Raw genomic sequence first — 27,433 nt, 5'->3', positions numbered from 1 at the left:
GAGAAGGACCATACAGAGCTAGACATTAAAGCCAGGTATCCAATATTCAATCTGTTGTGCTATTTCTCTGAACCCCTAAATAAATAAATAAATTGTTTTAAGCTACTTAAAAATTAAAAATAATATTTTTCTACAAATGGAATTGGTAATTCATAGAATAGGGGAAGACACAGTTTTTATTTCATAGATAGAGTCAAATCATTTCTCAAAATTTTGTATCAATTTATCTTTTTACCAGTAATGAAAAAATATACAATTCTGCTTCCAAGATAATATTGGACATGGACTTTAAAACTACCTACCTAATGTCTGAATTGAAGTCTTATTGTGACTTCAATTTTAATGATATCTTAGTAATGAGATTGTTACTTTAAGTCTATTATTTTTGTGACAATTTGCTGAAATAATTTTATAATAACTTTATACTGGCATCAAAATAATTATTAGACACTAATCTCACTTTTCCAGTATATGTGTTGAAAATATCTACCTGCTTGTATTGTTTTCCCTTTGCAATTTTTCAGCATAAATCATAGGAACACCTGTGATTAGGAGCCACCAGGATGGTGCTGGCAGCAGGTCCAGTGGTTCTGGAGATAAAACCCAGAGTCTAGCATGGGAAAGATGTGTGCTCTAACACTTGAACCACATTTTCCAAACTCTTTATTATTTATATTTATCTACCATTTCCAGATTCTCTGCTCATGATTCACTCCTGACAGGTCTTGGCCAACCAGCAGCAGAGCTTTACTTTCTGTGCTATCTCTTTCATCTCTAAATACTGATTTAGAGGACCAGGATGGGAGATGAGAAGAAGTCCTTAAGGCATGATAGTAGGAGACAACGTTGAATAACAGAGCCTTTCACAGCCATGGGAATAATGAGTTCACTGTTACAGAGAAGGCAGCTGGCAGTGGGTAAGCCAGAGTGGGCACATTGATTGTATTGAAGGGAAGTTTGGAGTGGCAGCCAGAGGAACTGGAACTCAGAAAACTTAGAGTTAGTTAAGAAAACAGTTTTCGGGGCCGGGCGGTGGCGCTGGAGGTAAGGTGCCTGCCTTACCTGCGCTAGCCTAGGAGACGGACCGCGGTTCGATCCCCCGGCGTCCCATATGGTCCCCCAAGCCAGGAGCGACTTCTGAGCGCATAGCCAGGAGTAACCCCTGAGCGTCACCGGGTGTGGCCCAAAAACCAAAAAAAAAAAAAAAAGAAAGAAAACAGTTTTCAAAAACAAAATAGTCAATGAGGGTATTGCTCAATCTTTAGAATAAAAACAAATAAAGGGAGAATAAAGATGCAGGCTAATGATAGCTATTCCAACAAAAATCACACACCATTCTACAGTGCTAGGACATCAAGTTAGTTCTTAGACCTAGAACCACTTGCCTACAGGTGGATCAGGTCCCTACTAGTGACAATTCTAGACTAAGAAAAACCTGAATTAGAGCCAAAGAGATAGCTCAATGTCTGGATCACATGCTATGTAAACAGGAGGTCTATGTTCAATTTAGATCCCTTGCACTATCTCGCCCATCACCTGGAGCACTACTGGGATTCACCCCCATAGGACAGAGCTGGGAGTGGGCAAAAGCTCAAACAAACCAAGCTGGTGACATTGTTCCCAGTTGTGGGGCTGCACCGAAACAATTCAAGTGGGGGCAATGCAATGGGGGGTGCTTTCTGTTTGTTCACTTAAAGATGGTAGATTTTTCTAAAAAGAGGACAAATAAGCCTGGGAACCCCTGGGATTTTTTTCTCATATGTATTATAATGAAATGATATTAAACACATGCCTTTATTTGAGGAAATTTTGTTTTTAACTGACCATTCTTATAAGAAAAAAATATCACTAAGAGCTCACTCAACCTGGGAAAGACATCAGCATATATTTTCATTACCATCAATTAGTAATTAGAAGAAAATAAGACAAATATTCACTTTCCAATTTTATAATAATATAGCCTGATCAGAACTAACCCATCTAGATTTCCTAATCCACTATGTCAATAACATCACAAAAATCTTGGATTTTTGGTGCCGGGCGGTGGCGCTAAAGGTAAGGTGCCTGCCTTGCCTGCGCTAGCCTTGGACGGACTGCGGTTCGATCCCCCGGTGTCCCATATGGTCCCCCAAGCCAGGAGCAACTTCTGAGCGCATAGCCAGGAGTAACCCCTGAGCATTACCGGGTGTGGCCCAAAAACCAAAAAAAAAAAAACCAAAAAAAAAAAAAAATCTTGGATTCCCCACCCCTCAAAATCTTAGACTTTTTGAATAAGAAGTGAAAAATACAACAGAGGTCTTGAAATTTCTATGTTCTCCCAAGTATGAGAGATAAACATTATGAAGCTTTAAGGTCTGTTGCATTAGAGAAATTTTAAGAATCTAGTAGTCTAGAATTGCTAGGAAAGCCCCTCCAAAATAAAAGATGGTAAACTTCAACTTAATAACTGCCATTCCAAAGGAAGTTCTGCATGTTTAATGGTCTTGGTTAGGACTGAGGCTATTACTCAGTGGTAGAGCCCTTGCCATGCATGTGTGAAACCCTAGATTCAATTCCCAGTACTGCAAATAAATACACAAATTAATTAAAAGTTCAGAGAAGTGATCTTTCTACCAGGGACTCAGAAAGAGTTCTATTAAGCTGAAAGCTGCTTCAGTGTACTTCAATCATTTCAGTCTCTTCATGCAGTGCACCTTGGGTGGGAGAGGAGACACCCTGCTGGAAGGTGTAATTGACCTTGATCACGAAGAGGATAGTACAGGCCACACTCATGCAGGGAAGATGGCAGGGAAGATTTCGTCTGACATTTAGGTGATAATTTTATGCATTCTGGGGTATTCTCATACCAAATTTGCTTAATATAAACAAGAGCAGCATGGTGATTATGGGTATAGACCTTGGAGAGCTGTCTGTTTGGGGGACTTGCTTCAGAAAAGGTCCCTGGACCTGTGTGGATGCTGGTGAGAGGAGAAGAAAAATAATACATAAAGGGAATGAATAATATTATTTCCCAGCTAAGGACTGATAAAAGCTATGGGTTGTGGCTTATATTCCATGTTGTTCTTATGTATTTCTTAAAGGAATAGAGAAAGGTCAAAATTCCAGAAGATCTCAAAGACTTGGATTAAGTAGTGCCAAAGTGGAAGATGCCATGTTACCCATCCTTAAATGACTTTTACTCTCACCAGTTTCTGGGTATGTTGGCTGCAGTCAGCTGATTCCCTCTCCATGAGCTGATTTTGGATGAAGAGGGCCATTTTTCAAGGCCATGCTCCTTTCTAGGTACAGTCTACCTCCAGTGATTAATGAGTGTGGGCTCTAGAGCCATACACCATATCCCAATATGGACAGCCTACAAGGACAACTCAGTTTTAGGTTCCCTATAGAAGCTACAGAGGAGTTGGTTGTGATTGCATCATGTTTCAAATTCTCTGTTCAATTCCCTTTGCTTTATTCAATACAAATGCTGGTCCTGAGTTTACTTTCAGGAAAATTTATCCATACAAATCTTAACTTTGGAGTTTCCCTCATGGCAAAACTATCCCATACAGATTCAGATGCCTATTGTATGAGAGAAAGCATGCTAAATTTTATGGGAATGGGATAAATATTCTGCTATAAGAATACAAAGCCAGAAGTTATATTTGGCTGATGTAGTGAGAGAATGAAATTTATTCTGAGCTTAAGTTCTAAGATAGTTAGGGCTTGACAGATGATAGGGAAATGAATAGATAAAACTAAAGGAGATAAACATATGGATAAATAAATTGGAGGTATTGAAATGAATGTTGCTGTATACATGGAAAAACAGCAAAGCCCAAGAAATGCCTAAGCATTTTTATGGGTGGAAGTATAGGACTTAAATTGGGATGTCTCAAGAAATAAAAACAAAATAAATTGGCAGGCTAGGATAATTTATGTAAGGTTTTTAATATTTAGATAAGATTATGATCCTTTTCACAAGATTGTAACCTTATTTACAGGGCAGCATTTTGGGGAAGGAAGGAAGGGTAAACTCAATATTCTCTTTTAATATGAAGAAGTGGGATTTATTTAAATAAAGCATTATGTTTAATTTTAGCATGAGTTTCCAAACAAGTTAAACAATGAAAGAAGATAATTTACAAAGCAGGAAGCTCACTGTTATTCAAACAGAGGTTGAATTTTAATTCTATTTAAAGTAAGTTCAGTATTGACTAGAAGATAAAACACTGAGGGAATTTTTCTAAAAAAATTAAAGGAGGGGAAAGTAATAAAATTAGTCCTCGGAAGGAGAATAAAAATATCAAGGTGAAAAAATTTTCTTCAAATATGATTTCATTTTTATTTTATTTTCCCCTTTAAAAAATGTGTGAGCACAGGAGTAGCCCCTGAGCACCGCCGAGTGTGGCCCAAAAACAACAACAACAAAAAAATGTGGGAGCAGATCCTGCAGTGCTCAGGGGTCATTCATAGTTCTGTATTCTGGATACCACATGTAGATCTGGGTCAGTCTTATGAAAAGCAAGCACCTCCTTCTCTGTATTGTCTCTGCAGTTCAAAATCCTTTTCATTCTCTATTTCTTCCCATTGCTCTTTTTTTTGCGATACTGAGGGTTGAATCCAAGTTTCATGCATGCAAATGAAGTGTACCACTGCTGAAACAATGCCAGGCTCTGTTTCTTTGCTTACTTTTTTTTTTTTTTTTTTTTTTTTTGAGCAGTGAGTTTTCCAAGGTTAAAATTACTCAGTAGGCTTAAGGACCTCTTCTGTGATTTTATCTGGATCAGTAGTTTGATGAAAGGATACCAAGAATAGGACTGCTAGGGCCTTGCAGTGTCTAAGTTACCCTAGCAGCACAGAGCCTTTTAGAGTTACACTTCTCAGTGGATGTGGTACTAGGGATAGATAATTTTTTTTATTTAAGCACCATGGTTACAAACATGTTTGTAATTGGGTTGCAGCCATAAAATGCGCATTCCCTTTCAACAGTGCAACTTTCCTGCCACCGTTTCCTACCTCTTCCTGTCCCCTGCCTGTCTTTGAGACAGTCACTGTATTTCTCTCTATCATGGAAATGGTAACTGTTAGTGTCCAGGGGTCTCAAACTCGCGGCCCTTGGGCCGCAAATGGCCCTCCATACATTTTGTGGCCCTGCCCTAGAGGAACCTTTTTTTGTTTTGTTTTGTTTTAGTTGTTTGGGTCACACCCCCAAATGTTCAAGGCTTACTACTGATTTTGCACTCAAGGATCACCCCCGACTTTGCCTCCTGAGGCCCCCAGGTAAATTGAGTTTGAGACCCCTGACTGCACTTACCATTCTTCGTGATAAGCTTGTATCATGAGCTGGTCCTTCTAGCCTTTATTTCTATGGTCTCTGGATGTTATTATTATACTATCTTTTATTTTTCTGAAATCCCACATATGAGTGAGACTATTTTTTTTCTTATCTCTTTTTCTCTGACTTATTTCACTCAACATAATATTCTCCAAGTCCATATATATATAAACAAATTTCATGAAAATGTGTTCCACCTCACTAATCATCAGGGAGACACAAATCAAAACAGCAATGAGGTATCATCTCAAGCCACAGAGACCGGCACACATCACACAGAACAAAAAACAACCACTGCTGGCATGGACATAGGGAGAAAGAAACTCATTTGCTGCTGGTGAGAATGCCATCTAGTCCAGCCTTTCTGGAAAACAATATGGACATTTCTTTAAAAACTGGACATTGAGCTCCCATATGATCCAGCAAAATCACTCCTAGGGATATACCATAGGACCACAAAAACACAATACAAAATGCCCTCTGCACTCCTATGTTCATAGCAGCACTATTTACAATAGCCCAGATCTGGAAGCAACCCAGATGCCAACAACAGATGAGTAGCTAAAGAAACTATGATACATCTATACAATGGATTACTATGCAGCTGTAAAAAATTGAAGCCATGAAATTTCCTTTATATTTCTTAAGAGTAAACATTAGAGGAATTTAAAAATATTTGTAAAATGTGGAAAAGTAAAGTGATGTTGACAAAAAAGACACCACAAAACACATGAATATGGGACTGGAATGATTATAGTGTGGGCAAGGTGCTGCTTTGAATGCAACCAACCAGGGTTTGAGCCTCAGAATCCCATTTGGTCCCTTAATACCTAGCAGGAGTGATTCCTGAGTGCAGAGCCAGAATTAACCCTTGAGCATCACCACGTGTGACCCTCCAAAACCCAACATTAATCAGTAGAAGTTTAAATAGTGGATTATTTTCTTTCTATCTTGAATTTTACTTAATTCAGCCAGTCAGAACCAGGCTGAGAGTTTGATCACTTAATGCCAAATCAAAACATTCTAAAAATCAGTTTCTTGTCTTTGTGTCCCCTTATTTGGTCAGGAAAAAAAGAGGACTGTCTGGACCTTTTTTAGATGCTGCCACAGTTCTGAGGGAACCATTCCCCAGAGTGGGTGAAGTTTGGGGTTGTAACTTCCTTCCCACTTTAGGGAGGACATCCAAGAGAAGATGTGAAAACTATGGACATGTTTTATTAAGCTTAGAAACTGATGTCTTTTTTGCTCCTGGAGAAATCCTACATGTGCTGATAACAGTTAAAATTCAAAGGAACACAGGTGTTAGGTAGTTACTGTGCAATTGCCATTCAGTTGCATTCCCAAAAATGTTGGAGGGATCTTAACAGCAAGAACCATGAGCTGAAACAAGGAGCCAAGTTTCAAGTGAGTACCAAGAAAGACATGTAATATTTGGTTCTGTAGAATTCCTTAGGAAGAGAAATTTCTCATTTAAAATCCAAAAAAAGTGCTTAAAAAGTTGAGTGAACATGAGTGTATGTATGTGATTTTGTGTGTGTGTGTGTGTGTGTGTGTGTGTGTGTGTGTGTGTGTGTGTGTGGTTCTTCAGAATTACCTAGGAAGAGAATATTGAAAAGTTCTGTTAAAACTCTAAAATCAGGACTTAAAAATGGTCAGGTGTGTGTGTGTGTGTGTGTGTGTGTGTGTGTGTGTGTGTGTGTGTGTGTGTGTGTGTGTGTGTGGTGGGGAAGACTGTAAGATTGTTTTCTTATAATAAAGAAGGAAGTATTTGAATTATACTTTGGATGGAGTCTACATTCTAGTTTTGGAGTTGATGTTGTTTGCACTTAAGTAGGACTATAAATTTCTTTCCTTTTACTCATTTTTTATTAAGTGACTGTGATTTAATTACTGTTAACACTAGTTTCATACATCTATTGTTCTGTTCCAATATCACACCATCAAACCTCCTTCTTTTCTCCATCAAAGTCCTAAAGCCTCTCCCATTCAAACATTCTTGCTTTCCTGCTCTCAAATAGGTTCTCTGGACCATTTCTCCTGTTCTGTTGCTGTTGGCCATTTGTTGCTCTTTTACTGTGTATCTCTATATCCCACATATAAAAGAAATCATACTATCTATCCCTTTCTTCTGATTCACTTCATTCTTCACAACTATATCCCTCTAGTTATGTCCATATAGTGGCAAATTGCATGATTTCATCCATTCTTACATTTGCATATGTATGTCTTCTTCAGAGAAAGTGTCTATCTCTTTTCCTCTTTTGGATGGGGTTTTTGGGTATATTTTTTGTTGTTGAGCCTTGTGCCTTAAAAATATTGAATATTATCCCCCTATCTCATGTATTGTGTGTAAATATTTCTCCCACTGGTATGGTGTCTTTTTGTTCTAACTTAAGTTTCTTTGCTATGAAGAAACTTTTAAATTTGATGCAGTCCTATTTGTTCATTTTGTTTTAGTTGTCTTTGCTTTTGACATCAACTGATTGAAAATTCCTTGAGGTCCATTTCCTGGAGAGTTTTGACTACTTTCTTTAATGCATTTTATGGAATCTGGTCTGATCTCAAGATTTTTAATTCACTTTGCATTGACTTTTGCAAATGGTATGAAATAGAGTTCCAATTCCATTTTTGTTTATTTAAATGCCCAACACCATTATTTTTTTAAACACAGTGGTTACAAGGTTGTTCACAATGCAGTTATTTTTTTTTTTTTTTTTTTTTTTTTTACAGATAAAGTTGTTTGAGCTTGAGTTACAGTCATACAATGTACAACAACCTTCACCAGTGCACATTTCCTGCCACCAATGTCCCCAGTTTTCCTCTCCCCCTTCCTGAGGCCCTCTCCCCTTCCTGTCTCTGGATCACACTTTCTTATTCTTCATCTTGTTCTTATTTTTGTTGCTCTTGTTCTTACTGTTCTTCTTCTTGTTGTTGTTCTTCATCTTCATCATCATCATCTTTTTCTTCTTCTTCTTCTTCTTCTTCTTCTTATTATTATTATTATTATTATTATTGTTCTCCTCCTCCTTTTTTTCTTCTCCTCCTCTTCCTCTCCCCCTCTCTTTTTCACTTTTAGAACTTTGATTTGCAATACAGTGCACATTTCCTGCCACCAATCTCCCAGTTTCCCTCTTTATGCTCTCTTCACTTCCTATCTCTGGGGCATAGATTTTTCTTCTCTGGCTCTCTCTTCCTTTATCCTTTTTTAAACAATGATTTGCAGTACAGTGCACATTTCCCATCACCAATGTCCCCAGTTTCTCTTCCACCCACCCTTTCCCGCCTGCCTTTGCTTTACACACACACACACACACACACACACACACACACACACACACACGAACAAAAAGTTTAAATTTAGTGAAATAACATGTCACACTACATAAAAAGTAAAATGAGGCTTAGAGTGAGAGAGGAGTTGATTGTTCAAGGCAGCATTTTTTAATAACTAGCAAAAGTATGGAGCGCTCTCAATACCTAGGCAACATTCTCTTCTTTGTTTCCCCTCTAAGAATGCAATTGTGCTCTTTGAGACCTGACATAGTTCTGAAAGATTAGTTTTGAATTTAAAAGGCTGGTGAGCCACCTTTGAACAATGGAAAGTAGCCCAAGGCTGCAATTTTGTTTTATCCATTACAGCGTTTTAAGGCCACTGGTGCCCTGTTTTTTAAGATGAAAATAATCTATCAGTGGAAGCTAAGTGAAAAAGAATACACTGGTCTCCAGGTGGCAGATAGTATATGAAGTCAACAGGAGTACTTCCTGGAATCTATGAATAATTCAGAAGCCTCTACCCTTAACCTTTCTTCATTCTCCTTTCTTTATTTTCCTCCTTTTCTACCTACTTTTGCTCAAGGCCTACTTTCCATTAAATAGCCTTGGCTACACACAGATAATCACAGAATAATACAATTAATGACTCTGTGCACAAGATTCTTGCTAACATTTTATTTTTGTTTTTGTAGAGTTTGGCCTTTAAATGCAAGCACCTATGGACACTGCATTTCTGTTGCCTTTCTGTCACATGATAAAGCCATAAATGCCTTTAGAACTTTTGTTGTTTTGTTGGTTCCAGGGCATTTTACTGATGAGATTTATTAAAATGTACCTACAAATCAAACCACCAAAAGATTGCCTGCATACAAAATGTTATTAGGAAAATGATTGTGACAAGAAAACAATAACAAAGAACAGATTTTGGATAAAGCCAGATTGTTAGCTCTCTTTCCATGGGGTTATATTCTTGCCTCCAGAAATAATTCATCAAAGACTGCTGCTGCCTTGAATGAAATTAGATTTCTCTTTCAGCTTCTGTAATAGGCCATTCCTGGAAAAGCAGCACTCAGAAACATTTGGTTAAAAAAATTACTTTTACTCACAGAAAAAGCTTGTAATGTTATTTCTAGTGGAGAATTGGGCTAAGGGATCAGATGCCCATCTGCCCAGAAAGCTGCAGCCTCCTCCACTAGCCCTATATATAGGCATCATCATGGTATACATAAAGTATTAAACATTTCCTATATGATGCTATTTCATTAAAATATAGTCATTTTCTCATTATTCTCTTACAGCAGAGCTGTAAATCAAACTTCAAAGCATAAGGTGAGGGGAAAAACATAAGAAAAGCTATGTGTGAGGGTATATTCTCAGTCATTTCTTCACTATTTTCTTAATATATTTCCTCCTTATTTGCATAATGTTAGGTCCCACTAAGCTGTTATGTGCTTACTCATTTTGAAGCAGCATGATCAAGCTTTTAGTATAACTTACTAATGAGTCATTCACAATATAATCCAGATGGCAGTCAGCAGGTGAGCTCCCCAAGCTTAGCAACAAGCTGTTGATAGTGCTCTGCCAGGCAACTCTAAGGCCATGATTAAACTTGAAACTGGATTGGAAAGATAGTATAGTACTTGCCTTGCATGCAACTAATTTCAATTCAACCCCTGGCATGACATAGGGTCCCCAGGCACTGTCAGAGGTCACTTCTGAATACCCACAGGTTATGACCTCTTCCCACAAAAGGTAGAGAAAATACAGGCTTGCCATAAGTGAGGGCCTTAAGTGTGACCTCTGACCCCAATCTCTCTTCCAGGTCACAATGTAGGCTATCTTAGCATACTCTCTGTGACTCCTCCTTCCTTCTGATGGCTCCCTTTCTAATTTATAACCATTTTAGAGCCAATGCATCCATAGTAAAAAATAATTGATATGAGGTAAAAGATTAAATTTATAATTGATCTTTAATCTTTCATTTTGGGTGAGTGATTTATTCTTTCTGAGTATTAGTTACCTCTTTTGTAAATTGGAATCAGATTCCTAGGATGTAGGATCACAGGCACCATAGAAGGTAGCATTTCTAAGTGCTATGAAAAATATAGTTGCTAAATAACCCTTCTCTGTTTCTTAGAAACAAAGATAATATGATTGGTAAGGCACTTGCTTTTACACATTCAGCCTAGGGTTGATCACCTGCATCCTGTATAATCTGCCAAGCCTGCCAGGAGTGATCCCTGAATGTACAGTCGGGAGAATACCATGAGCATCGGTGTAACCCAGAGACAAGCAAACAAAAACTAACCAACCAAGCAAACAAACAAAAACTGTCCTGATATGGATATCAGTTTTCTTCCTTCTTCCTTCTATAACCTTAATCAAAGCCAGTCACCACATTTACAGTATATTAAAACTAACAAGGTCCTAAAAAATAATCATATGATCTGCTGATTAAATATAGAGTTTTGTCACCAATTATTTTAACAAACTAACTTTTATGTCAGTTCTATAGCAATCTTTCATATAGAATATGTTGCATGACACTGGACAGTAATATTAAAAATGAAGATCATTCCATTATAGTTAGGGATAGTATACAACCATCTCACAATGAACATTTTATTTTTTTAATATCTTTCTTAAATATCACATCACATTCTTCTCTCTTAAATGGTTTTTTGTGACTTAAAGGTAGGAGGTGAAGAGGAGAAATTTTCCCTTTATCAAGTACATCCTTTCTCCTTTACCATTCACTAATATGAAGGGAAATATCTGTATCAAAGATAATTAGATAAGGAAAGGAAGACAGATGCAAAATCAAAGTAATAAGACAATTTTAAAGGAATAACTTTAAAAGTATAAACATTTACTATTTAATAAATCACACATAGCCAAATTTAGTCCTACTGTATATGACAAAGCACAAGTGCATATGTATTCTTCTAAGTGTTATGGAATAGGAAATCCTAAAGGAACCACTCTACTAAGCTAATTGAGCATCAGTTATGCTTACGTATGTGATTTTTATAGTAAACTATTCTTTCATATTCTGCATAACCTCATATTCCTATTTTTTACCTTTACTCTCTTCTTATGCTCCAAATACAAGAGGAATAAATCATCTGCTATAAATATATTTCTATATGTTAGGACATAAATGATTACTGTCATCTTCACAACTACTGAATATCCATAAGTCCAAGATTCTCCTAGTAGTAAGAACAAAGTTAAATAAGATCAAAGACCTATACATAACAAGATTCTTATTAAACTCCAATCTAGCACTTGCCAGAACAACATGGATTTTTTTGAAGACCTGTTCGTTAACATTAAATGAACATTTTGTCCCTAGGTTCAGGGCACTGACTAGATTTTATGCCAGCCCAAAGAAAGGGGGGGGGTTAAATCCACCACCATGCAGGATTTTATTGGGTTACCTCTGAAATGCGGAGACATGATGCTCACAGAAGACAAGGAGGACTAAAAGGACTCCAAAACTATACAGCTTCATCTCAACAACAATTTTCTCTATACTGAAATTCTCCAAAAGGAAGGGCTCAGCGAACTGATTACACAAGAACCTTCTTTACACATTGGTTAAAATGTAATGACCTGTTTATTTCTGCAAATCAATGAATGTAACTTCCATTTCCATCCTCAAAAAACTAAGTATTGTCCTTTAGAGGATATAGAGTTGAGTTCTTATTTTAGATAAAGAGAATTGTTCTTTGTTTAGATGATGTAGAAAATAATTCTTTTTGGTATATGAGGACAGGAATAAAATGATAGTAATATAGCAGGACTGTGTCTGGTTTGTTGATGAATCTTAGCCATAGAGTTTCATGGATCATCCATCACCCATGCTGAGAGGACTCAGCAGATGCCAAAGAGGCTCTTTCCTGTCTCTGTCCTATTCAACATTTCAACTTAGATGAATACATGGAAGGCGAGTTCCTCAATTCTTTGGCCTATACAAAACTGAAGAGAGCTTGTACAGAGAACTACAGTGTCATCATTTTAAAAGATCCTGCTTTCTCCACATGGAGTGAAGTGTCTATCCTAAGGTATAAAATACTATAAAATACTATGTGAGCTCTTAAAAAATTAGGTCACTTTGAATCATATTTATTTTGAAAATATCACCATAATGGAACTTTCACACATCATTTTTAAGGTTGTGTCATGTAGTGTTCTCTGTCTGATATGGGGTCATAGACAACCTCTATAGATAGATGGCACCCTGAACTTCCCTGTACGCCTACTGATCATGAAATTGGGGCTATTTTTTTTTCCAAAGAAATAAACCTACCTACCACAGATTTCAGAGAAGGTAGAAATTGAAATTTCAAAGTCTTCTCTGAAATTTAGAGATACTGAAACATTTACTGAGCTAAGATGATTCTACTCCATTGAAACTATTGTCAATATCAGAAAAAATAAGGGAAAAGACAATGAAACTGTGTTTTTCATTTGTGAAGAAACAGGTTGGTACTTCCAGCAGTTGAATGAGAAGAGTTCAGAACAAGATATGTAAGAAATACTTCTTGAGTCAGACTTTAGAATACACGTTTATACTGCTATTCAAAATAATGTCCATAAAAGCATTGGATGTTTTCGTTAGTATTGACGGGTGAGCGGTGTTTTTGTTCCACATCCAGCTGTGCTTAGGTTTTACTCCTAGCACTCTGCTCAGAAATCACCCAAGTAGTGCTGCAGATCAAACTAGAATCTGCCACATGCAATCTATGTAACTTAAATACTGTACTACCTGACTCCCTCTGAAACCTTTGTAAATCAAAATGATACAGAGAAGCCATTATTTTTAATATGTGAATATATAAACATGCATAAATATTTTGAAGGGGACACAGAACTACACCCTGTAATATTCAAGGAGCCTTCAGGGCTGTACCCAGAGGTGTTTGGGGTACATGTGGTATAGATGATCAAATAGAGATTGGCCACATGAAAGGCATACTTCTTAACCTGGACCATCTTTCTGATTTCTACTATTTAATTTTTAATGCAAAAAAAAGTCAGTTTAGAGATTAGAGCTATAGGTCAGCAAGAAGGGCATTTGCCTTGCGTGTGGTCAATTTGTGTTTGCTCCCTGGCAAACTTATATGGTTCCCTGAACACTACCAGGTGTGATCCCTGAGCACAGAGCCAGGAATAAGTCCTGAGTACTGCCAGGTATGATAACAACAACAAAAGCACAAAAACAAAAAGGTGACTTTAAAATACATCTACTGACTTTTTTTTTAATCACTTGTATTCTATGTTTCCGTGTTGACATTTCTTCTTACAGTAGAAATCTTTTAAAAATTTTCTTTCGTGAACATCTGTTGGCAGCAAATTCTATTATGCCCTATATCACCTAACAATTTTATTCTGCTTTAGTTTAGTAGAATCTAATATTCTAGTGCAATAGTCCTTCGTTGTCTTTTGACTCTCTTTGTAGTATGATAGGAAACTTCTCTCTGGGTAACTTTCTCTGCAAGTCAGCTCTTCTTTCTATCTGGATGACTTGTAAGGGACTATCTTTATCTTTGATGCCTTCCAGATCTATGCCTCTCATGTGGATAATGATTTTTTAAATTATTACTATCTTCCTCAGTACACAGAATATATTTTTTTCAAAGGACTTAGATAGTTCTTTAACTTTAGAAAAATCACTTTATTACTTCTTCAGCTATTATATCTTTGCTGGTCTCTTTTAAGAGCGATCTTTCAGATTTTAAGGAAGATTTGCCTGCCCTCTATGACTTGTAATTGTCCTTTCATGTTTTTCAAAATCATGTTTTTCAAAACCTGTATCTTCACATGCTGAATTCTGAGTATCTTAGCATATTCTTCAAATTCACTAAGTCACTCCTTTCAATAGTTTAGACTACATAGTTAATTTGATGGGTGCTTAAAAAATATTTCAATAACAACTATTTTTCAATTTTTATATAATTATTTTCATATTTGTCCACTTTATACTCATATTTTAAAGAATGATTCTAATATAATTAAGATATAATTTTAAGGGGCCAGTGTAGTGGCGCAAGCTGTAGGGCATTTGCCTTGCGTGCAGCTAACCTAGGACAGACTGTGGTTTGATTCCCCCAGTGTTCTCAAGCCAGTAGCGATTTCTGAATGCATAGCCAGGAGTAACCCCTGAGTGTCATCGGGTATGGCCCAAAAAGCAGAACAAGAAAAATATACATATATATATATATATATAATTTTAAATGTATTGTTTATTGTTTTATGAATGTTTCCACAAAGCTTTTGTTGACAATCTTCAGAATAGTTATGTAAAAAAACTTAAATTCAAATACCATTATTTAATTACTTAGTACCATTAAAATTTTAAAAATAAGTTTTTATTTTAGTTTATTTTTTGTGGTACAAACCCAGGGCCTCACATATGTAAGGCAGGTAGTCTACTGATGACTTATTTTCTTAGTCTTTGAAATTCAGTTTAAATAGCTAAAGATTTATTTTATAATTATACAATGAATGAATTTTATATTTTATTAGGTAACCAGTTCTATATATTGGGAGTTGAATGTTAATTCTATTGACTGCTTCTCTTTACATTTCATCTCTTTTGTGATTTAGAACCTTGGTTTGCAGATATATGGTAAAGGTAGGTGTCCTTTTTATGACTGAAGCTCAACTACAAACATGTTTGTAATCATGGTGCTTATTTATTAAAAATAATAAAAATAAAATAGCAAAAACATTTTTTTCTGTTTTCCTTCTTTGTCTGTTTCACTCTATGCTCAATTTTTTTCATTTTACACAGGGCCCTAGCAGTCCTTGATATTTTAAGTCCAGGACCTTGTCTTACACTGGCTTATTAAATTTCTATGCCATGATAATATTGTGGCCTTCAAAGACCCACTCTCAGTAATGAGTTGGCTTAGTTATTGATTCAGTTATTACTGGATTATTTACTCCTCAGTTTTCTACAGATCAGCAGCTACTTATAGGAAGTTTTAGAAAGACAAGTGTAGCATCTATTTTAAATGGAAACACATATATGATTCAAATTTATGGGATCTACCAAGCAAATGCCGAAAGAAAAGAAAAAATACAATATTCAAATGTGGGACAGAAATAAACAAAGTAAGGGAACAAAGTCCAACCAAAAGAAAGTTACGGCTTCTGACTACAGAACTAAGCTAGAGAAGGAGAAAGTTGGGGGGGGGGAATGATATGATGGAATCTGCTGGAGGCATATGGGTTCTTCAGTGGGGGTGTATATCTTGTAACATGTATTTGAATATTTGTAAAATTGTACTTATATACCAATGTCATTTCAGTAAAAAACCAATTAAAAACCTAAAAAGATGTTCTAATTGTAATATGGACCCATCTTAAATGTATAGTTGGGTTAGTCTTAAAAATAGATATAAACTTGAGTAACACACATCTTCATTATCAAAGTATGAAAATTCTCATTATGACAGAAAAAAGTCCCTCATTCTTTTTGATTAATCTCAGCAACTTGGAGACAAAACCTCTCTTCTGAGAACTGAAGTTAATAATAAACCTCATCCGAGGGATGTTGGGAGGCTTCAGTGGGATAACATTTGAAAGTAACTGGCATAAACAGGTGTTCAATCTGTCTCATTCAGATGAAAATGATCGACTAGAAAAGAGTTGGCAGGGCCCAGTATGTTCTCTGCCCAGTTTATGAAGCCACTGTGACCTTGGGAACAACTTGTGCTTTTCCTCTGTGGTTCCCAGAGTTAGGCAGTGAGTCACCACCTAGTCCTTAGAGAGTTATTTAATTGGGTCTTGGCCCCTGGCATTCAGCTAGCTTATATATCTCTTCTTCTACAGATATGCAATATTTGGTGGCATAAAAATAATATGGCAAGTGTTTATTAAGAATTCTCACCTTCTGAATGTCTGGGGCCAGAGAAAGTTAAAAAGGATGAACACATGCTTTTTCTGGCACAGGGTCAGGTTTGATTCCTCAGCACTGCACAGTACCCCAAGCACTGCTAATATAGACTGTCTCATGAAACTCCGCCCCCTTAAGGACTAAAATATCCTACCTCTCATGGAGTGATCTGCTTGCTTTTCTCTCTACTTGGGGTGGTCCGCTGTTGTCTTAATATAAATTAAAGAGTTCTAGAGTTGGAGTGGGGAGATGGTGAGACCTTTCTGGACTCAACCTGGCTCCCACAACTCCTATGTCTGGAGGGTTTGAAGGTTGCAGGGTGAGGACCGAGAGATTCACAAAGCAGTCAGATGAAGTTCCAGGAGTCAGCCAGCTTTATTTCACAGTCCCTTCCGCCATGCACATCGCCTCACATGACCGCTTTACTGAGCCTTTTCCTAGTAGCTACTTCTCTACTCCTGGCTCTCTCGGCCTCTATCTCCCCTTCAGCTGCTTTTTTCCAAGCTTCCTCACTGGCTTCCAGGCTGACTAACTCCCTTTGGTGATGCTACTGCTGCTGCTTCTTTGATGATGCTCAATTGCTAATGCTGAATCTGATGCTGAATCTCTGATGATGATGCCTCTCATCCACTTCTCTAACTCTCCGTATCCCCTCTCTCTTCCCCGTGCAGACTCCTCTACCCTCCCATTCCAAGTGTAGGCAGTTCTGCTCATTCAGGTGAGATAAATAGGAAGTTGGGGAAGGGAATGAATATCCACAGTCTGCAAGTAACAGCTGATGTGATCTTGCTGTCCTGGTCTTGGAATGCTGTTTATTCCAATGCTTATTGTTTAGCCAGTTCAAAGAGAAGCAATTAATTTGATGGCTTTTATTATTTCAGGTGCAGCTCAACTTATAAGTTTTCTCTTCAAAATCACTCAGCCATTAAAGCTGCATAATCTTAGGAAGTTTTCAAGATTCATAATTGATCAATTTATTTTCTCAACACACATTTCTTCTCATGTTTATTCATGGAGAGTGAAAGAATGTTCATAATTTGCACAAAGTGTTAGCAGATCTGGCTCCTCTATTTCTAAAAAGAGTATCACCATTTTGAATATTGTTCAGAAGGGCGATCAATGATTAAAGGTGGAGAATCCTGGTTCTCAGAACTGAGTCTGCCCTAGTTTTGCTTCCCTTGCTTTGATTAACAAGACAGAATTTGAAATTTGTGGCTCCAAAGCATCATTTGTCATGCAAACAGGCAAGTCCTCCTTAAGTAGAAGGTTAAACTTCGAAAGAAAGGGAGTTTTGCTCTAGGAACATTCCCATCTCTTCATTCTTTCTTCTAATTGTCAATCCCTTTTATTTGTCCCTTTGCTATTGTAAATGCTTCATGGGACCAAAGTGATAGTACAGTGGGTAGAACACTAGTCTTCAGCCTCACTTCTGACAGTACTGTGGAATTTCCTCAGTGGGATCCTGCTCCTGGAAGCTGTTAGGCATTTCTCTTTCTTTTGATTTTTGGAGGCACAAATTGGCTGTGCTCAGGACTTACTTCTAACTTTGGCCTTAGGGATAACTTTTGTTTGATGACCATGTGGGAACAAACTGAGCCAGTTGTATGCAAAGCAATTACTCTACCTCCTGTACTATCTGGCTGGCCAGTCATAAAATTCTATGTTAATAACACATAGTTTTAGAATAAATTGTCTGCTTACTAATAATATTCTAATTATTTTCAAGTCTTTATGCCAAGATATATACCATACCTCTTTTTATACCAAAATACTTTGACAGCTGAGAGTTTAATTACTGGAACTTTATTAGGAAACTTTCAAAATGACTAAATTTCACAAGACAATCGGTCAAGGATACTAACTTATTCTGAGCATTAGCTATGCTTTTGGATGGTTAAGCTGGTAGGCACATGCTGAAAAAAACAGTCAAATTCACTGGGAAAGCATTGCTGGCATCTGATCAAAGAGAATTAATACACTACTGGGGTGGAAAAAGGACAAAGAGGTCAAAGGGCGATGATGTCTCAGTAGCTGCTGGATGACAACAGGTAGAACAACTGAAAAAAGGACTAGTAGCAATCCATAACAAAGAAGAACATGGGTATATATCTTTTGTGTATTAAGCTCTGTCTGAGGTAGGCTGACTTTGTGTAGCACTGATCATTGAGACTACAGTTGTGCTCTGAGAGACAGGTTTGGTGTGTTTGTGTCAGTCTGTATATGTGTGTTATGCATGTGTGTACTTAAGTGGCTAAAAACTATTAGTTTGATTGAAATGTTAAAAGCTAATCTAGCTTAACGCATTGCATGACATTGGCTTGACTGTCCTAAATTCCAAAAACATGGAAATTCATTCTATTCTAAAATCTCTGCGGGTGAGTCTCATTCATAAATTTTCTCACTGTGACTTCTGTTACAGTGCTTCTGTCAGGAAGCATTTGTATATATCTCACATAGGCTTTTAAACAGTGACTGAGCTCATATTTTTGTTTGTTTTGTTTTTAGCTTTGGGATCACACCCAGTGGTGGAGGCTAGGAGTTTTATTCATGGTATAGTAATCACACCATGATTTGAGGATCAAATCTGGGTCTCCTACATTCCAAGTGTGACTAACTCCCAAGGCAAAAGCAAAAAAATTTTTTGTCTAATTAAAATTTCTGTTAAGCAAAAACCCATATTTTTGTTTAATTAAAATTTCTGTTTTGTTATGCTGACAGTTAAAAGGCAAAGGTTCTAGCACTCTAGACCACCTTTGAGCTCTTTTAAAATATCTAGAACAGCAGGACATGGAGATAGCTAAAAAAGAAAAAACACAGCATATCCTTACCCTTATGAGACCCCAAGTTTAATTCCTGGCATCATATGCTCCTGCTAACACTACCAGGCTGAAAATTTCCCCACTTCTACACCTCAAATGTCTTGTCTAAATACTAACCCATTGGATTTATTTATAACACCTGGCCTAAGCAGTGTCAGGAGTAGTCTCAACATTATTTTAAATGCCTCTGTTAAAAATAAAGGTCCTGGTGACATCTCGAAAGAACTCATTATTTGCATGCAAAGCCTTGGGTCTAGTCTTCCACACCACATGGTCCTCCAAAAACCATGTGCATTTCTGAGCAACACCAGGCGGACCCCAAAACCAAACCCTTCACTTTTCACAGAGCACAATAAAATTTAAAAGAATTAAATTAAAAGAATATACAACAGCAGTGACACAGGTGGCACAGGTGGCACAAGAATATACAACAGCTTGCACATGTCTGACCTAGGACGAAATGTGGTTCAATCCCCAAGCGTCCCATATTGTCCCCCAAGCCAGGAGTGATTTCTGAGTGCATAGCCAGGAGTAACCCCTGAGCATCACAGGGTGTGGCCCAAAATAAAAACAACAACAACAAAAAGAATATACAACAGTGGTTGACTACAGTCAAGGTCTGGCCAAGGTTCTTTCTATTTCATTTCTCAGAGTCCAGTTCTTCTATGAACTTGCTATTCAGAACTATTTTTTTCTCTGTGCTTCCATCTTTTATTTACACATCTGATGTGGTATTTCTTACATTTTACTTTCTGTTTCATATGTGTGCACATTATTTTATTGCTGGATTTATATCTTCATCAGATAAAGAATGGAGTTCAATAGTTCTTGCCTGCACAGGGTTGTTTATTAAATAATTTGAGCAAAGCTTATGGGGAGAATTGATATTTTACTATACTTTTGCTAGAGCAGAAACTTGATAAGTGTTTGTCAAATTCAAGGGGTTCTTGCACAAGAAATAGGTATGACATTATTTTTTGTGGCTTTATTCACAAAGGCTAAAAAAACAACCTAAATATCCATTTATAGGTCACTGGTTAGATTTAGTCTGGAATACTCAAAAAATAGATTACTATCTGCTCACTTAAAAATGTAGGCAGATCTATATGCCCTAACAGGGAACAATCTGCAATGTGGTAATAAAAGAGGAAAATGAAAAGTGATTTGTATTATATGCTAATATTTATAGTGTAATTGATGTGTGTGTGAGATGTGCATAGACTATTTCCAGAAACAAAATATTGATAACAATGACTGCAGACTAGTAGAGGAACTGATGATTAAGGCACAGGTATGTTAAACTATGAGAAATTTGTCATTTATTTAATCATCCTGTGGTGTCATCATTGTAAATTTCTTTTTTCTTTTTTTTCTTTTTTTTCTTTTTTTTTTTGGGCCATTCTCAGTGATGCTTAGGGGTTACTCCTGACTATACACCCAGAAATCGCTCCTAGCTTGGGAGACCATATGAGACACTGGGGGATTGAAACGCAGTCTGTCCTAAGCTATCGCAGGCAAGGCTTACTGCTTGTGCCACTGCTCCATCCCCATCATTGTAAATTTCATCATTGCAAAACCATCATTGTAAATGTCTAGGCAACAATGGCTCATGAGATTGACTTCAGTAGTCCATAAGAACCAACTTTAAAACACATGAGCAGCAGGAGGCCGGAGAGATAGCATGGAGGTAAGGCATTTGCCTTGCATGCAGAAGGACAATAGTTTGAACCCCGGCATCCCCGAGCCTGCCAGGAGCAATTTCTGAACATAGAGCCAAGAGTAACCCCTGAGCACTGCCGGGTGTGACCCCCCAAAATCCAAAAACCAAAACCAAAACACATGAGCAGCAAACCTCAGTAATGAGCTCAGTAATGAACACATGTTTTGCATGTGAGAATTTGGGGTCAATCCCCCATACCACATATTCTTCTGAACACTTCCAGTGATGATTTACCTCCAACTCCTACCCCTATTCAGCACTGAAGCAGTAGACTCATAGTAGTGCCAGATATGGACCCCAAACCCAAATCAAAAACATGAGTACACACAGGGGAGAGAAAGGATACACTTACAGCAGGCACTTTACAATTTTAATTTCAAGTGCCATATTTGAATTGGAAATTTTGTTTTTTGTTTTGTTTTGTTTTGGGACCACACTTGTTGATGCTCAGGGGTTACTCCTGGCTATGCGCTCAGAAATTGCTCCTGGCATCTTTAATACAGAAACATGATACCAACAACAGAGACTGTGTGAAAAATAAAAGTGTGTTGGCACTACAGGCAATGTCTTGGATTGGACGATCTAGCTTGCCTGGAACCTAGAGTTGGTCTTATGTCAGGAAACTTCAGGAGTCAGGTCTCTTTGTATTTAGGCCAAGGTTATTCCTTTCCATGTCCCTCATATTTTGGTGGGCCTATGCAAACAACAATTGCCACTCTAACACCATTTTTACTGTGATCCTTTGACTCTAATCCTTAAAAAAAAAACACTTAAAATTTGAGGTTAACTTAAGCTAATATGCATGTACATGGAAATGTACAAAATACTATGCCTCTAATGTTTAAGGAGTTATGTAAGTTTTATGGCTTTAGATTGCCTTGTGTGCTGTTAAGAAATATTATAATGTGTTACAGTCTGGGGACTTGAGGGACAAAGTAATTGTACATGGATGCTGTTTTATTTATCTTAATGTTCTTTGGCTGAAAGTTCAAAGTTAAGATATCAGCAAAGGGACTTCTTCTGAGAATTATGTAATGGGTCCTTCCACTGCAACTTTACCTTGTCCTCTTTCTTTGCATCTTTGCTCTCATAATTAAAAATAAAAAAATTTTAAAAAAAGAAATTGCTCCTGGCTTGAGAGGGGACCATATGAGACACTGGGGGATCAAACTGCGGTCCATCCTAGGCTAGTGCTTGCAACGCAGATGCCTTACCTCTAGCACCACCACTCCGGCCCTGAATTGGACATTTTAAATGAAACTATATGTGCAACTTAGAACAAATGATCAGGGCTGGAGTGATAGCTCAGTGGATAAGATTCTTTGCCTTGCACATGCTGCAGACCTGGGCTTGATCCTCTGCATTTGATGTGACCCCTGAGCCCTCTTAGGAGTCATCTCTGAGTTCAGAACCAGGAGTGACGCTGAGCAATGCGGGTGTGACCCAAAAACAAAGAAAATTGACCATGTTTGGACTTCTTTATTCTTTAACCACCTCTTTGTTGTTTTCTATTTTGGGGACATACGTAAATTAGGTAATCAGAGCTTACTCTAAGTACCTGGAAAATCATATGCAGTGCCAGGAATTGAACTGGGGTAGGCAGCATGCAAAGAAAATTCCATACCCACTGTTATTTCAATGGCCTCTCTTTCTAGATAAGCTTAGTGTTCTGTCCTTGATTGTATTTACTTTTTGACTCTATAATTTCATGACGACCTGTTACTACAATCCTGTAATAAAAAGCACTTCCTATCTATAACTTCTTGATATACTGGGAAAACAACTGTCTTCTAAATATAAAGACTGCAGGAATGTTAAGGCCAGGAGAATGCCACCTCCCAAGAAAAGGAACTGAGGCAGTGACACAAATTAAGCACAACAGCTCAGCTTCTTAGCAGCTGTGCAGTGCCTCTGAGGGCCAGGAAGCAGCTTTGCTTTCATCACAGCTGCTTTCCCCAGAAGGCAGTGGCTGCAGCAGAAATCCTCAGCCCTCAGGTCCTACTTCCCCCTTCCAAAATGAGGCATGTTCAGGATGAAGGAAAGCAAAAGCTTTCCGCTCATATAACTTTTAGGAGGAACCACTTTTGCACCAATTCAAGCCTGTTTCTTTTCATGACTAGCTCTAATGTGTCTTAGATTCTATTGTCTCAGCTTCAATTTACCTTTTTCCTCATACTCCAATGAATTTTTCAGTTTTTAGCTAAAAGATTTTTCTCAGTCTGTATCCTCTGTTATAAATGCCAGCTTTAGCTTGACTTTATTTATCACTTCCCACATACAGAAAAGCACTGAAACCTTATTTTTTTTAACCTTCATTTTCCACTAATACAGTAACATTCTTCCTAGAGACAGATGAAGGTGAAGTGAGAAGGCAAAGGAGATTCAGATGCTACACAAATATAGGCCATGCCCCCAGAGAAGCCACTTGTTTGCCTCCTGAGTCCACTTCTCAGATTTATTTATTGGTAGTTTTTTCAGGCTGGCAGTGTGTGTGTGGGGGGGGGGGCGGTGTGAGGTGGAGAAAAGTGGGCAGGCTTTTCCAATTCACACAGCTCCTCTGATTTGCTTTGGAATAAAAAAAAATACCCACTAAATCAGCTCTGTATCAGCAGTCTTTATTTATTTCAACACCTGGTTAAGTATACGAAGGTGCATGTATTTGGGCTGGGGGTGAGGGATACTGTATATTGGCACAAATTGTTCACTGGGAGCCTGAGGGTGACAAAAAATAAAAAAATCAAAAGTAAACTTCGATTAGCTGACCTGGTAGCAATCAGACACATCATGAACTAGCAAATGAATCAGAGCAGGATTGTCTCCAATCACCGGTATTTAGCCGTTATCTCTGTAACTATTCATAATCAGCACAAAATGCATCCAGAGGCTGCACCCTAAAAGATGCTCTACTATAGCTCACTGCTGCTCCCTAGTGGCATATGTTGCTCAATAACACCCACTTTACTTCTAATCACTCAGGTTAGACTAGTTAAAGGCACGGATTTCAAAGATATTTCGAAGATCTTAGATTTAGTCTAAATCCCAAATGTAGGGATGAAAATTGAATACTTCCTCATTAGACAAAATGAATCAATTAAATAAATAAAGTGCTGATATATAAGAGTCTCCAGAGACTTGCCAGAGCTATGGCGCAGGGAGATGTACAAAGGAGGATGGGGTTAAAAGAAAGCAGGGTACAAATCAGATCTGGGGCTCTAGGAACAGAATTAGATTGGTGTGATTGTCTACTGCTACTGCTCCTTGATTTGGACTAAAAAAAGCCAAATTAAACGTTTTAAATAAGTTGGATTCAACTGTTTATGCTAAAATCAGCAGCACAGCAGTTTCTATATTAAAGCAGAAAGGGTATTAAAAATACAATTTTTAAAAGATTTTAGATTTTAAAAGAAGCTATAAATTCAATGATAAAAAAGAGGACTTTTTGCAGAGGATAAAGCACTTTTTATGTTAAATACAAGAGGAATGACTTGGCTGGACCCAATTTTTGGAGTCTTGCATAATGCCATCAAGTTGAACACTATGGAATGGTTTGAATCATTGCCAGGTTTCCAGTTCAATTCCTCTTCTAAGAAGCTGCCTACTGTGCCACACCACTGGGCTTTACACTCTCTTCATTCCTTTCCCCATGAGGCAAGCAAATACTGTCATCACCATCTTGGGGTTTACTTCAACCAGGTCTTCTGGCAGGGCATACACTCTTGCTCCAATTTTTCGGGCCATAGAGATAGCATACCTGGAGGAATGGAGAAAAAAATGAAAAAAGCCTTAAGCAACAAAATGAAGGCAACCTCTAGGATAATAGTGATAGCCTTTCTTTATATGCACTATTCTGTGTTATATACTACGTACAATATACTCTATACTATAGCTATAGGTTATAGTAATAGTATATTATAGATATACATGCTATGTATGTTAGTATATACCGTATTTTCCGGCGTATAAGACGACTTTTGAAACAAAAAAAAAGTCAACCAAAAATCAGGGGTCGTCGTATACGCTGAGTATATCCCGAAAAATGTTTCAATATGCCGCTAAACGAAAATTGTCTGAATATTGCCACAAAACGAATTTTCCATCTCGATCCTGCACCAATCACTGCCAGGCTGCTCAGACCACCTCTCTAACTCAGCCAATCCAAGCAGGCTCTTTATGCATGCAAATTAGACAATATTCTGGACCCAAATCTACACTGTAAAAAGCCTGCTCAGACTGGCCAGAGTCAGAGAGGAAGTCTATTACAGTATAATCTTTGAACCTTTGCTTGTTGTGATTGGCTCACTGTGGTACATACAGTTGCAGCACAGGAACATTCTGTCTTATACAGTGAATATAGGCCTAAACCTATGTTTTAACTGTAAATTTAGGGGGCCGTTTTATATGCTGGAAAATACGCTAGTAGATTAGATACTATATAGAATTCACTCCTGATTGCTTGGTAATCACTTGCTTTCTTCACTTTTTAAGGTCAAACCTTGGCCCTTTGTGAACAAGCTTCATGGTAAATATTACACTTAGTATTTGTCCTAAAGACCCTCCTGAGCTCACAGTACTTTTGCAGTCTAGACCTTGAGTGTTCTCCTGTGCTGTACAATGAGTGGAGAGTCACAGAACTAAACAAGGATTTATGTTAAGGTAAATCTTCAGGTTCCAGTTTTATTTCAGAAATACTTTCAGAAATGAGGAAAGGGAAAGTACATCTGTAATACCTTGTAATTGCCTACTTTGCAATTCTTATTTCTTGTTCCATTTCAATCTTTGAACATGCAACCTTATATTTATTTATGTCACTATAATATTAGAATAGCCCAAATCTTACATTATGCATTTCATGTAAAATTATAAGAGCATTTTGCCTCTACTTATAGTTAAATGAAGGCAATTTTTATTATTTTAATCTGTTTGCAAATGAATACATTTTATTACCTGGCAGTCTTTTCATTCACCTCATTTATTACTCAGTAACCTCTTATTATAACTGCTCCAGAGAGTCTCCATTCCACCATGACCTCATTATTCCTGCTTATATTCTCCAAAAGTACCTTTACTATTTATTGATCAAATTAAATGAAGAACACCAGGCAGGAGTATCCTTCCATTCTTTTTTTTTTAACAACTCTCAATCATTTTATTTTCTTCTCATTATTCAGCTAATACTATGAAAATTATTTTCTTCATTATAAAACAGAAATTTTTCTTCACAAGTTATAAAAGAGCTTCAAAAATGTGTGCAGCATCTGACCAATAGAACAACACTTTATAATCTTACAACCTTTTCTCCACTTTCCTAAGTAAGTCTTTGTCTTTCTTTTATTAGATCATGCTTAGGACCCTGGGTTTTGAATTCTTTCTTCAAATCCAGAATATTTAATATTTGTAACACCTTGGGAAAATTATTCAAGTCTCTGAAAATCTTAGGCATAGGTCTATTCAATACTTTTTACCCCTTTAATTTCATACCTATTCTTCTCTCTCCATCTCATCTTCTTTCTTCACCTGACTATATCCTTATCAGTTGGTTTGACTCATCTCTGCTTACATGCCATTTGCTCTGAGTGCTTCAGTTCCTTTTCTGTACCTAAATCCCCCTCTACCCTTCTTATACTTTCCATCCTACACTATTGCAACTGCCATTTAGTTTATCTTCTCTCCACTGATTGTACTAAGCATGAGCATAACAGAAACAAATCCCTTAATGGGAACAGGGAAAAAGATCCCATTGAGGTATATATAAAGTGGGGCAGCAGACACTATTAAATTTATTTATTTTGGTTGTTGTATTTTTGTTATTGTTGTCGTTGTTGTTGTTTTTGAGTCACGTCCAGCAGCCTCAAGGGTTTCTCTTGGCTCGACACTCAGAAGTTGCTCCTGGCAGGCTTGCTGTGCCATATGGGATGCTGGGATTTGAACTGGGTCCATCCTGTGTTGGTTGTGTGCAAGGCAAACACCTTACCACTGTGCTATCACTCTGGCCCACTGTTCAATTTCTTAAGAACTGACTTGTGGCCCCCATTATAGACAGGTGCAAGTTCTACCTCCTAGTATCTTATGTAATGGTGCTGTTAGGAATCAGGTTGTTGCAAAGATAATTACTTAAAATGATGGCATGCTGAGTACAAGAGGTTCAAATTTAGTACTACTGGTGTCTTCTAAAAGGAAAACAGACACAGATATGCACAGAGAAAAACAACCCTGTGAAGTGTCACGCAGGCAGATAGTCATGCAACCATAAGGACAGAGGTTGGCAGGATGAAATTGTATTAAGGACTGCTGGCTGTCTCCAAAGGCAGGAGAGAGGTAAGCAGATTCTCTCTGGGAGCTCTCAAAAAAAAAACCATCCCTGACTCTGGCCTCTGGAATCTCAGACTTCTAACCTCTAC

At 37.5% G+C, this 27,433-nt stretch overlaps 2 protein-coding genes across 2 annotated transcripts in view; both read right to left on the bottom strand.

Moving 5' to 3' along the window:
* Positions 1 to 12,114, bottom strand: part of CPB2 (carboxypeptidase B2) — a 65,111-nt gene extending 52,997 nt beyond the window's left edge. Inside the window, 1 exon segment of the mRNA XM_049778899.1 lies at positions 12,031 to 12,114. Within this exon segment, the coding sequence (XP_049634856.1) occupies positions 12,031 to 12,104 (74 nt within the window). The 5' untranslated portion in view covers positions 12,105 to 12,114.
* Positions 12,115 to 24,467: 12,353 nt separating this feature from the next.
* The window catches only part of LCP1 (lymphocyte cytosolic protein 1), a 42,241-nt gene continuing 39,275 nt past the window's right edge, over positions 24,468 to 27,433 (bottom strand). The window contains 1 exon segment of the mRNA XM_049778897.1: positions 24,468 to 24,786. Within this exon segment, the coding sequence (XP_049634854.1) occupies positions 24,654 to 24,786 (133 nt within the window). The 3' untranslated portion in view covers positions 24,468 to 24,653.

This window comes from Suncus etruscus, chromosome 8 (assembly GCF_024139225.1).
Source record: "Suncus etruscus isolate mSunEtr1 chromosome 8, mSunEtr1.pri.cur, whole genome shotgun sequence".
NCBI classification, from domain to species: domain Eukaryota; kingdom Metazoa; phylum Chordata; class Mammalia; order Eulipotyphla; family Soricidae; genus Suncus; species Suncus etruscus.
The sequence above is the reverse complement of the archived record's forward strand: the minus strand, read 5'-3'. Positions and strand labels throughout refer to the sequence as shown.